Source organism: Alligator sinensis, unplaced genomic scaffold (assembly GCF_000455745.1).
Source record: "Alligator sinensis unplaced genomic scaffold, ASM45574v1 scaffold218_1, whole genome shotgun sequence".
Classification (NCBI taxonomy): Eukaryota; Metazoa; Chordata; order Crocodylia; family Alligatoridae; genus Alligator; species Alligator sinensis.
Genome location: NW_005842083.1, coordinates 245,811 through 257,875, shown reverse-complemented (window position 1 = coordinate 257,875; position 12,065 = coordinate 245,811). Strand labels below are relative to the sequence as shown.

Genomic DNA, 12,065 nt, shown 5'->3' with positions numbered 1-12,065 from the left:
CCCCCGTGGCTCCTGGCTGCCTGGCCCCTGTGAGCACAGGCACCAGCGCCTGTGCTGTTGGCTCAGCCTCAAGCCTCAAGCCCCACTGCCCTCAAGCGTCCCCCCCGCCCCTTTCCCCTGCTGGAGAACGGGCAACCCTGCCCTCCCTGCCCTGACCAAATGTCCAGGTTTTTCCTTTGCTCTGGGGATGGGAGCAGGGGGAGGGCAATCAAAGGCAGCAGGGAGCACCACTTGGGTCTGTGCCTCTCCACAGCTTCAGGCAGGTACATCCGTGTTCTCTGCTACTTCCAATCATCCTCCCCCTGCTCCCACCAGCAAAGCAAAGGAAAAACCTGGACATTTGGTCAGATTTAAAAAGCCTGCCTGGATGGAGATCAGAGGGCTCAAAAAGAGGATGTGACTGGGAAAACTCGGACATTTGGTAACCCTAGTCCAAAGAAGGTTCTCAGTACTAGTAGATAACAAAACAAGAGGCAATGATCTCAAGTTGCAGCAAGGGAAGCTTGGTTTAGATATTAGGAAAAGCTTTTTCCCTAGAAAGGTATTAAAACACCAGAACAGGTTACTCCAGGAGGTGGTGGAATCTCCAGCCTTGGAGGTTTTTAAGACCCCGCTAGACAAAGGCTTGGCTGTGATGATCTAGTTTGGGATGGTCCTGCTTTGGGTAGGGGATTGGACTAGGTGACCTCCTGAGGTCTCTTCCAACCCTAATTTTCTATGGTTAACCTTCTTTCAAAAAAAAAAAAAAATCCTAAAACAAAAATGTTCCAGTTCTTGTTTGTAATTGTAAATGAATACAAAAGTGAATGCAAGTCTTTGGAAAAAAAGGAACATATTTTAGCTGCAGATTTCTCAGTAAATAGAGAGTTTTTGAACATGCTTCCAAGCTAAAAATCTTGGATGGTATAAATTGGTATGCTTTTAGTTATTTTAATAGCTCTTTGCCCCTTTAAACCACTGAAATAAGACTTTACTACCTAGTATTGGTAGAACAGTAGCCCACTCATGAATTTTGCTAAGGTACATATTTATCACAGTGGTCCCAAGAGCACTTATATGAGATTTAGGAGGAGTTTAGGATTTAAGTTCCACAAAATAATCCAGATAGGAGCCTACTGAGTTTTGTGGCTTTTAAGTATACCCAAAGTTCAGATAATGTTTCCTCCATTTTGAACTGCAGAGTTCCATAGGCACTTACATGGGTGGGTGTTTCTGATGGCACCCCACTCCAATTGACATAGCTGAATTCAACTCAGAAACATTAATGGCAATGCCTTGTTTTTTCCCAGTAGAAGGGTAGCAGTATTTCCTACCTTTTACATAATAGTCTCATGGTTACAGAAGTAAAAAAAAAAAAAAAAAAGCCCATGGATTCTAGGCCAGTTATGCTACTGGACAGCCAAGAGCACGTGAGCCACGAGACCCAAAAGAGAGAAAGAAAGAGGGAACCTGAGTCATAGCTTGCTGGTTACAGTACTCACTTGTTTTCTGCTCCCTTCTGCTGAGGTTATTTCCATTTTAAAGCAAATGACATCATTGTAAAATGAATCATTTCCTGGATATAGGGACCAGAACTCAGGATTCACTCTCTGTATGCTGAAACAACTAGGCTACAGAGGCATGCTCCTCCTTGCTTGTTTTCCTTTTGGACCAATGATTCTTGTTCTTTAGGGCTAGGGACAGGCATTCAAAAAGCCTGACCCTGAATTGATTCAATCTTTGCAGGTTAGTTTAATCTGCCGAGGCTGAACCAGTTTGTAACTGCCAAGACATCCCCTCTGGACTGAAAAATTGCAGGCACATGCCTGCAGTGGCTCAGGCTACAAGCTGGGGGACACTAGAGCAGCCCTCCCTTCCCTTCCAAAGTGCTGAGCAGAGGCAGGGCATGGCCAGGCCTGGGCAGGCTGCTCTGATTAGGGATGGGTTCTCCTCACCCCCCATTGTTGATAACAGAGCATTTAGTTCAGGGGCAGGGAAATTCTTACCTGAATTTCCTGCTTGGGGCAGGGAGGTGCGAACAGCCCCATGGTCCCAGGCCCCATGGTCCGGGGTTGGGGTGGGGGGAACAGCCCCATGGTCTGACTGGGGGGTGGGGCCAGGTGGGCCCTGGTATTGTAGGAGCCTGCCGGGGCTTCCCCTGGGTCCTACTGCCTCTGTGTGCTGTCATCTTTGACAGAGAGCTGGGGCAGATAAATACTAATTTTCAACTTTTTTTAGGGCCCCGTGGACCGGATAGAATGGCCTGGTGGGCTAGATCTGGCCTGCGGACTATATTTTGCCTACCCATGATTTATTTACACAGCAGGGAGTTACACAGGGAGTTATTAGCATTTATCTGCCTGTCAAATAAAACAAAAGCCTCTCTCATTAGTTCAAGCTCTTCTTAAACAACTTTTTCCAAGGAAGGAATGGAGGGACATTACCAACTACCTGTTGATTTAGCTCCAAAAAGTCTGTCCACACTGTTCTGTCTGCTTTTGTCCTGTCTCCCACAGCATGCACCATAGCTAGCATGTGGTATGTTAGCTAATGCTGAGAGGTATCTGTGTAAGGCAGAGGGGAGGAGAGAATTCCTGCTTGAGCAAGGAGTGGAGTGGGGGGGTGGGAGGTGAGCAGGAGGAAGCCAGGCAGATGCCACTGTACCTGCAGTTTCTGCTGGAGCTGCAGCCAGGGAGCAGAGGGGTGGGGCCAGCTCTGCTGGGCTAAAGCAGAGCCCTGCCCAGGGTTGCAAAGCATCTATAATGCTGGGGGTGTCTGGTTTATCTTAAATCAACAAGTGGTCTGGGACAGACATTGCATAAACTGGTTTGAGCAAAATCAGTTTAGTCTGATACTACATTCACCCAGGTTTATCTCAAACCAGTTTCAGCCATTTTCAAGCTGGTTTATGTGCACTGAACATCTGTTTGTTACAGATTTAAATCAGTTTTTGATCACTTAAAATGTTTTATGTGTAATGTCTGTACCTAGCCTTGGAAGCTCAGTGGTCCAGCTTCAACAGGAGAGATGGAGGGCTTTAACTTGTATAGTCTGGTGGTTTGGACACTCCTGGGAAGTAGGAGATTTTTCGTTAGAATTCCGTCAGGCTTATAAAGGCTTAGAAGTCAGATTTTTCTACTTCCTAGATGAATAGCCTAACTACTAGACTATTAGGGAAAAGGTAAATACTACTACGGCAATTCACGGTTTCATTTATTCATCGTCACAAGTGAATGAAGCACCTAGTATTCCTCCTGAATCAGGCATCTAAGCTCCTGAGATGTGTGGGAGTTCATATACACCTCTGGTTACTCTTTATTATTGGTTACCTATGGAACTTATGAGGTTTTAGGTTCACCCTTTGGAAAGGCTTACATCTCCCCATTCTTTGTACAGAGTGTTTAAGTGACTAAATATGGTTAAATTGGATTGTCCTCCTGCTGCAAGCCACCTATGTTTCAGTATTCTATTGTCTACATGATAACCCCGGATCTGGCCCAGTGTTTTTATTCTACCTTGGCTCAAGTCTTTATTGTCATTCAATAGATCTGGGTCAGTAGCACTCAAACTTCTGGCCCCACAGGCCAGATGGGTGGCATGGAGTTAGTCTGTGGGTCAGATCCCATGCGGGGCCAGTGCATGGGATTGGCTTATAGGAGAGATACAGCATGCTGGCCCAACCTCTCATCCCTGGATCTGGCTAGCCCAGATCCAGCCATGCACCAGCCTGATCCCAGCATGATTGGGTGCACAGGGCCACATTATCCTGGCCTGGAAATGTGACAACAGGAAAGTGGCAATTAATGCTGCCACTGCTCCCCTGTTGTTAAATTTCTGGACCCTTGAGGAACTTTGTAGGCTAGATAATGGCGGGCAGGCTGGAGGTTGAACACCCCTGGTCTAGGTGATAAGGCTCTAGAAGAACATATCCTTTCAGTTTGTCTCATTGTCTGGAACTGCTTTTACTTTTTAAATTTGATAGAAATCATAGAGCAGTAGGGTTGGAAGGGACCTCCCTAGTTCATCTAGTCCAACCCACTGCCTGAGGCAGGATCATCCTTATCTAAATTATCCTATTCATATCCATAATCTAATCTCTTAGTAAAGCTACTGTCAACCCCAACACCCCAGCATGATCTTTCAGATGGACCATTTCATTTTGGATAATTTTTCAGACAAAATGTAGAAGTCTTTGTTTGGTTGTCTGGAAAACTTGTAGCAAACACAGATATTTACAAATATTGAATGCCAGTTAAGAGCTTATCACAATTGCTTTGCTTTTACTCTTTTCCAAATGCATAGACAATAGAGAAGACAGTAGAAAAATTCAAAAGAGAAGAGCAGTCATTGTCATTTTTCCATTAACTGGATGTATTTAACGATATAATTGGCACTGGAGAGCAGAATAAGAGAAAATCCTGTAAAGTACTAATTTTCAACAGAAATGTTCAATTTTCATACATTTCTGCCTATAAAAATGGATTTGGATGACTTTTTTCTGCACAATTTCTACAATATGCAAAAATAATTTGCACATGAATTTAATAGCAAGTTAATTCACTATCTGAATATTTAACTTTTATTTTTGGAAAAGTAGAAGCTTGGGAGTTTACCATCTCATTTACTAAGAGGAATTGTTCCTCCTGTTTGCCTGAACACTGCAAAATTTGCCAGATAGTACTGTTTATTATATTTGATGCTAAGGTGTCTTGTCTTTTAATATTTTTTTTTGTAGCTGGAAAGAGTCGAGCTAGTGAACATCATTCCTCCAATTCCATCTGTAAGTCCTAGATTAGGAGAAGTTCAAAATATTTCCCTAAGGATAACTCCTGACATTGCAAATGGGGAAATTGGCTTTACTAGCAATCTTCCAATCATTCTTTTTGAGCCAGAAGATGTTCCTGCTACAGTGGTAAGTAAACTATATTAATGTTGTTGATTTAATATTGGAAATGTATTTGAAAATAACCACTCCTTTTTATTCATTGTAGCCTCTTGAAAAAAATATTTCTTCTAAAAAGTTTCTTTGTCACACTTGATCCCCGATGTTACTCATGTTTTAAAAAAGGCAATTTAAACAAACAAAAAAGAACAGCAACAAGAATTCTTATAGGTAAACATGTGGGGCCAGTCTTCTAAGACTTCAGTCGTGTTGTTCCAGAATGAATTTGGCCAGTGGTAGCCATAGAAAAAGACAGACAGTGTTAGTCATTTATAGTCAAATATATATAGTCAAAGGAAATAATTTTTGATTTGGAGATTTCATGTACAGGCTCCTGGACCCTAGAAGTAGAGAAAGTTAGGTCCACACATAGGAACACTGAATTGAGGAGGCTGGGTTAAATTTCTCCTCCTTGCATCCTGTTTAATTTGATTGTCTAAACATACTAAATATCACCCAGCATATAGAAGATGTATTTGAGAAAGGGTTGATAACAGGTGCTGTGTTTGTAGACCTATCAGCGGCATATGACAGTCAACCACTGAAACCTGCTTGCCAAAGTCTACGATATGACATACAACTACCACCTAGTGCAGCTCATCCAATCTCTTTTGGGGAATAGACGTTTTACATAGAACAGTACAAGAAACAGCCATTGGAGATGACAATGAAACAGTCTCCCATCGGGTAGCATGCTAGCACTGATCCTTTTAAACATATATACCAATGACCAACCCATACAGAGTAATAGGAGGAGCTTCATGTACGTTCATGATCTATGTATCACTTCATAACAGAAGGACTTCGCTGTTGCTGAGAACAGACTGATGTGTATTAAGCAAACTTTCAAATTTACTACAATGAGAATCAGCTTTGTGCTAACACAGCCAAGGCGCAGGTCATGGGTTCTCTATGGTGTAAGTGAAAAACTAGGTGGAAGTTAAACACATCACCTGGGATGAAATCCCACTAACTAATCACCCAAGTCTTGTGTGCTTGGGGATTACACTGGACTGAACACTTGCCTTCAAAGTACACGTTGAAAAGGTGAATGAGAATGTCAGAGCCTGTGGCAACATACTTTGAAAGCTGGTCATCTTAAAGTGGGGAGTGAACCCCACATTACAAACCACTGCTATTGCTTTGTGTTACTCTTTTGCACAGTATGTGTGTCCAGTATGAGAGCGATCAGTTCATTCCAAGAAACTAGACCCAGGTCTAAATGACAGCTGTCATGAAATAACAGGATGTAAAGCCAACACTAAAGGATAGCCTGTACTTACTAGCTGGCATTGCACCACGTGATATCAGAAGAAAGGTAGCGAGACAAAATGAAAGATCATGGCAGATGGAAGACCCCAGGCATCTAATCTATGGTCACAGAGAAGTAATTAAACAGCTTAAAGCGCAAAAAAGTTATTTGTGACCAGTGTTGTGCCGTTGGACACTATGACTAACAGGGTGTGACTGAGGTTATGGAAGGAAAAATTATGTGCAATCAGGTGTTCTGAACCGGACCTGGATCCCCAGGAAGACCTTCCCAGAAGGGCTGCTCTAGATTGGCCAACATGGCAATGTCTGAATCGCCTGTGTATATAAACTGGAAGATCAGGAAGATGTGATCAAATGGTGCTATTCTAATGACAAAAATATATATGAGTGTAGTGAAGTGCAGACTATGGAGCACTGGTTTGTTTGCTGACTGCTCGATAGGACCTATACAAAGGAGGACCTTGCTGCAGCAATGGAAAGACCCACCACTTGTGCACAATTCTGGAAAAACGTTAATTTATGACAAGGACGTGAAAAGAATAATTTGATTGTCTAAGTGCTTTTCCTAAAGCAGTATATATAGCTTCTAGGAAGGGGCCTAAACTTTACCCAAACTTCGTGTTCAGGTTCTAGGTTTGGTTAATCCTCATTCCTAAGTTTTACATACTGATAAAATGTTGGAGCCACAAGGGAAAAATATTTTTTCTTTTTAAGGAATATAGCAGCTAAATTATGTTCCTGCCTGATAACGAATTTAATTTGCATGTAAATCAAACTTACTGTAGTCTTCCATGTAAAAGACTAGCAATGATTAAGTGTAACAATTTGAAACAGAGTACTTAAGTCAGGATACTTAAGTTAAAGTTGAAAATTCCACTTTAACTCAGCCTCTAGCTTTCCTGGCAAGTCCTTTGTTATCCTGGCTGCTAAAATGCAGCATCAGCTGATTGTTCAGGGTTAGATTTAATCTCCACCCTGTCAAAGCCTGTTTTAAAACCATATTAGAAAAAGTTATCCCTTTAAAAGGTCAAGACAGGATCTGCCTGCTGGGTTAGATTAACCCTCATTATAAGGTTCATGAAAGGGAGCCTTTCCTGACTGGGGCTCAAGTTCTAATCAGCAGACCTTTGTTGCAGTTGCTATTTTGTTGTTTTAAAACCAATGCTCTTTGTAGAGATCAAAGCAGGCCTTAAAGGCCCAGAATAATGTAGACCATTCTATTCCATTCAAATTGAAATTAAATGTGCAGAAAATAAAAAATTATCTATATATCTGATAATCTAATAACTCTTTAATTAAAAACTGTCCTTCCTACTCAATCAAAAATAAAAATAAAACTAAGTCCCTCAAGTTCTAAAATTGCTGAAAATGTGGAAAGTTACCAAAAAGCACTGAGAACTACCACACTGGGTTGCTGTGTTGTTTCTTTTATTTTAAGCTGAGTTACTACATCTGAGGTTGAGGGTTCTCCCTGCAGAATAACCTCCATGATATTCTGCAAACTTTTGACCTGAGGGAAACACTGGACTGTTGTTTCCCACTGCTCTTAAGTAAGGCATATCATTTTATCATATCACTGCTCTGTTGACTTTGAGGATATCAAAGTATGCTTCTCCATGATTTTTAAGATGTTTTCCACAAATGAAAGAGATCATGAACTATCAGTTCATGGAAATGATTGTTACACAATTGACCTATCAATGCAGAAGCATCATTTTGCCAGTCAGGCACAGTATTATCCAAATGTTATACTATTTTGGATTTTTATGAGGCTGAAAGAAGCTGTTTGAAATGAATTAACATTTCTCTCTCTGTTCTAAGTGGAGCCTATACATTTCTTTTCTCATGCTTACCCTTTCTTTCGTTGTTGTTTTAATTAAGATCGTTCCACAGTTCCTAAATTTGGACAGCTTGTTTGGCAGACTGTTTCCCCCTCCCCACTCAAGCTCTAATTAAAACCTGCTAATTACTTTCAACACATTAGTTAATGAGATGGTACTATAATAACCAAAGTAAAATTATGATAATTATCTTTAAAACCCATTTTGCTTTTTGAAGAGATGAACTCTGGCAATTCCATTACACAAAGCTCATTATATTTGTGGTTGTCTGCTAAGTTGTCAATTGAATTAAGTTGTAGACAGCTTATTTTATCTCCTCTTTATTAATCGAAACATATACTCAAATAAAAATATGAATGCACATGAATACATGCAGTTCGTATTTTCACAGGTTTTCTTTGATACAACTCATGTTCTGTGGCTCAGGTGTGGTGAACTGTGGGGCCAGAGGTTGTGAGTTCAAGCCTGGGGGTGGATCTCTGAGTATGCCAGCTGGAAAAAGCAGCCCTGGGGGTCTTGATAATTTTTTTAGACAAGCTGGAGCATGGGCAACTGGTGTCTCCTGGCTCTGGGGGGTCCCCCAGAGGCCAATCACTGGCTCTGGAAGTGCTGGTGGCAAACCAGAAGTGTCACTGGTGCTTCTCAGGGCGGGCACTGGCTGGTACTCCCCACTCCCCAGATGGCAAGGGCCAAAATTGGGGCGGGGCACATGCCCCCCCCCCCACACGTCACCTATGAGTTGGAGAGATTACAGCAGAGAGCAATGAAAATAGTTTTGGGGCTGGGGCACGTGACTTGTGAGGAGAGGCTGAGGGAACTGGGTTTATTTAGTTTGGAAGAGAAGACTGAGGAGGGATTTGATAAGAGCCTTTAACTACCTGAAGGGGGTCTCCAAAGGGGATGGAGCTAGACTGTTCTCAGTGATGACAGATGACAGAACAAGGAGCAACAGTCTCAAGTAGCAGCAAAGGTTGGTTTAAGTTGAATGTTAGGAAAAACTTTCTTATTAGGAGGGTGGTGAAGCACTGGAACAAGTTACCTAGAGAGGTGGTGGAATTTCCATCCTTGGAGGGTTTTAAGGCCCAGCTTGACAAAGCCCTGGCTGGAATGATCTAGTTGGGGATGGTCCTGCTTTGAGCAGGGGGTTGGAATAGGTGACCTCTTGAAGTCCCTTCCAACCCTAATTTTCTGATTCTATGAACTCCTTTGGTTTCATTGGTGTTATTACTGATATACAATGATGCAAGTGAAAGGAGAATCAAGCCTTCCATTTCACAGTACTCATGTCCAGATAATATTTTGCAAGTCTCAGGCTGGTAAATGTTTTCTAGGTCTCCATTGCCTTGCATCGAGATGGGACTGATGGTCAGGCAACTGTGTTTTGGAGTCTAAGACCTTCTGGCCTCAATCCAAGAGCAGTAACACATGATGATATAGGTCCTTTTAATGGCTCTGTTGTCTTTTTATCCGGACAAAGTGATACTACAATCAACATTACTGTCAAAGCAGATGATATCCCAGAAATGAATGAAACTGTGTCATTAACTTTGGACAGGTATTGTACCCTAATTTTATACAGTGCTAAAATACTTTTAAGTCCTTATAATTACACTGTACCACAGCACTTAGTAGCTCTTTCATGCAGGATTCTGCTAGAAACCTTAGGGGACATTATACCCTAGGTCAGTGTTATGGATGGGCTATGTTTTGAGTGGAGGGTAATATAGGAATGTAAATTCTATTTCCTATCAAATGAGAGTTGCCTTTACATTTCCTATAGCAGAATGCTGCTTTGAAAAACATTTAGAATCCTAAATCCATGTTCCAATTCCATTTTCTTATTTCTATTAAAAACTTTTTATAATAATCTACATTTAGGAACACCATGTTATCCTGATGTGATGCACACTTGTAGCATGGACAGCTTCACAACACTTTGCTCTACCTTTGATTTAAATGTTGATTTTTACAGTTAGCTAAATAGTAAAGCATTGTGGGGAAAAAGTTGATATTCCAGCGGATAATCTAAATCCTTCAGCATGTACTACAGTTAATATATTGCTATATATTTTTTTTTAATGGTGGTTTTTAATGATAGTTATATCCATGGAAGAAGTATGGTAGTCTCCTTTTTTCTTTCTTTTTTTCCCCCTTGACATTCTTTGTATTTGAGAACTTGGTTAGTTTAGGATTCTCGAGCAACGTTGATTACTAGAGTGAGTTACCTCAGTGACCTAGTTTTAGAGGTTGTAATCTCCCCTTTCTGGCACACAGCTTTTCATGCCTTTGTCACCTCCATATTGGATTTCTGTAATGCGTACTACTGCCTGCATGCAAATCATATTAAAAGGAGAAGTAGGATTGCCACTTGAGAACATGCATCAGCTGTTCTGAATGAATTCTTATGTCTGTTCACTATAAGTGTATGTAAACTACTGGAAGTTTAAACCTGATTTGTTCAGGTTTAAAGTTCCAGTGGTTTAGCTCCACAGACCTACAGAAATTATATGTGCACGACTGGAGGATAAAGGCACAAAAAAGATGGGAATAGATGAAGATAGTGGAGGTAGCCAAGGGCCTCTAGTAAATTACTTAGATACTTGGTTACGAGTGGCTTAGTTTCACTTACGTTGGTGTAGGAACAGGAAGATGTAACAGATATACTGGAACAGCTCATACCAGTATAATATTGGTATAACTGCTGTGTCTATTTACGCATGCAGAATCATTAGGTAAATGCAGAATACATCATGCTAGTACAAGAAGAAGGGTATAATTCTTCCCACTTCCAGATATCAGTGCTACATCAGAACAAGACCTACACCCTCCTGTCAGCCAAATGAATAGCAGTCTGTGATGCATGCTCACTTGTATTCCACCTACCACCTTTCTGAGGTACAACTTTCCAGCTTTGTTGCTTACTATAATAGACTTCCATAGACTTTCATAGACATTTGGGCTGGAAGGGACCCTGGAGGATCATCGAGTTCAGCCCCCTGCCCGAGGGGCAGGAAGTCAGCAGGGACCATAGGACCACAGCAAGATAAGCATCCAAATGTGTTTTGAAGGCGTTCAAAGTGGGTGCTTGAACTGCCTCCGGCAACAGTCTATTCCAAACCTTGGGGGCTCGGACAGTGAAGAAGTTCTTTCTTACGTCCAGCCTGAATCGGTCGCGGCAGAGTTTGTGACCGTAGTACTTCCATCCCCCAGTTAATTGGCTTTAACATCCACAGCTAACACCTAATACTTCCTTCCTTTCCTCAAATCATATCATATCATATCTGGAAGAAACAATTACAAGAAGTGCAGATTTACCTGATCACAAAAGCTGATCACTATGTAGCCATCACCAAATACAAACATGTCACACAAGTGCACAACTGATGAACAGAAACACTAGAGCCTAAAGCACCAATAAATGCAAGATGGTTAGGAAGCTCCCTTAAAAGGAACTCGAGCCACCCCAGGGTGCTGTGGCACCCTAGTTGAGAATCACTATCATATAGATTCTTTATTACATAAAAGGCCTGCATCCACTGAAGAGAGAAATGTAGGAGCAACTTCTGGACTTCTCTGAAAGTGGTTTGGGGTATAACTTGTTATAAGGAAAGTCGTGGTTGCCCTCAGAAAGTGTTGGTAGAGACTGAAGGAAGAGTGAGAGGAAGCAATTAAGGATGTAGGGAATAAACAGTATGATGAGGAAAAAAACCAATTAAGCAGATGGAAGACATGAGAGAGCACAAAAGGGGGAACGGCTTCTATCCTACCTACAATATTAATGTGTTACATACCAAAAGCCTTCTTTACTTCAGTCACTCTGTTCAATTCCCATGATATTGTTCCTTGAAATTAGTACTACAGTGAGGAGCTAAATAGGGAAATAAAGAGTTTATCACTCTTGTTTTGTGCCTATTGGGGGAAGAAGGGAGAGCTGATCAAGAGAGCAACTGGGGATGAAGTGTGCCAGAAGTAAACAGCTTTCTCACACTGTTGCCAAAGCCAGTGGTGCTAAAGTAGAGTACTGGAAGAAA

At 41.6% G+C, this 12,065-nt stretch overlaps 1 protein-coding gene across 1 annotated transcript in view; it reads left to right on the top strand.

Annotated features, from left to right (window-relative positions):
- Positions 1–12,065, top strand: part of ADGRV1 (adhesion G protein-coupled receptor V1) — a 253,979-nt gene that overhangs the window by 45,682 nt on the left and 196,232 nt on the right. The window contains 2 exon segments of the mRNA XM_025204476.1: positions 4,715–4,891; positions 9,366–9,589. Of these exon segments, the coding sequence (XP_025060261.1) occupies positions 4,715–4,891; positions 9,366–9,589 (401 nt within the window).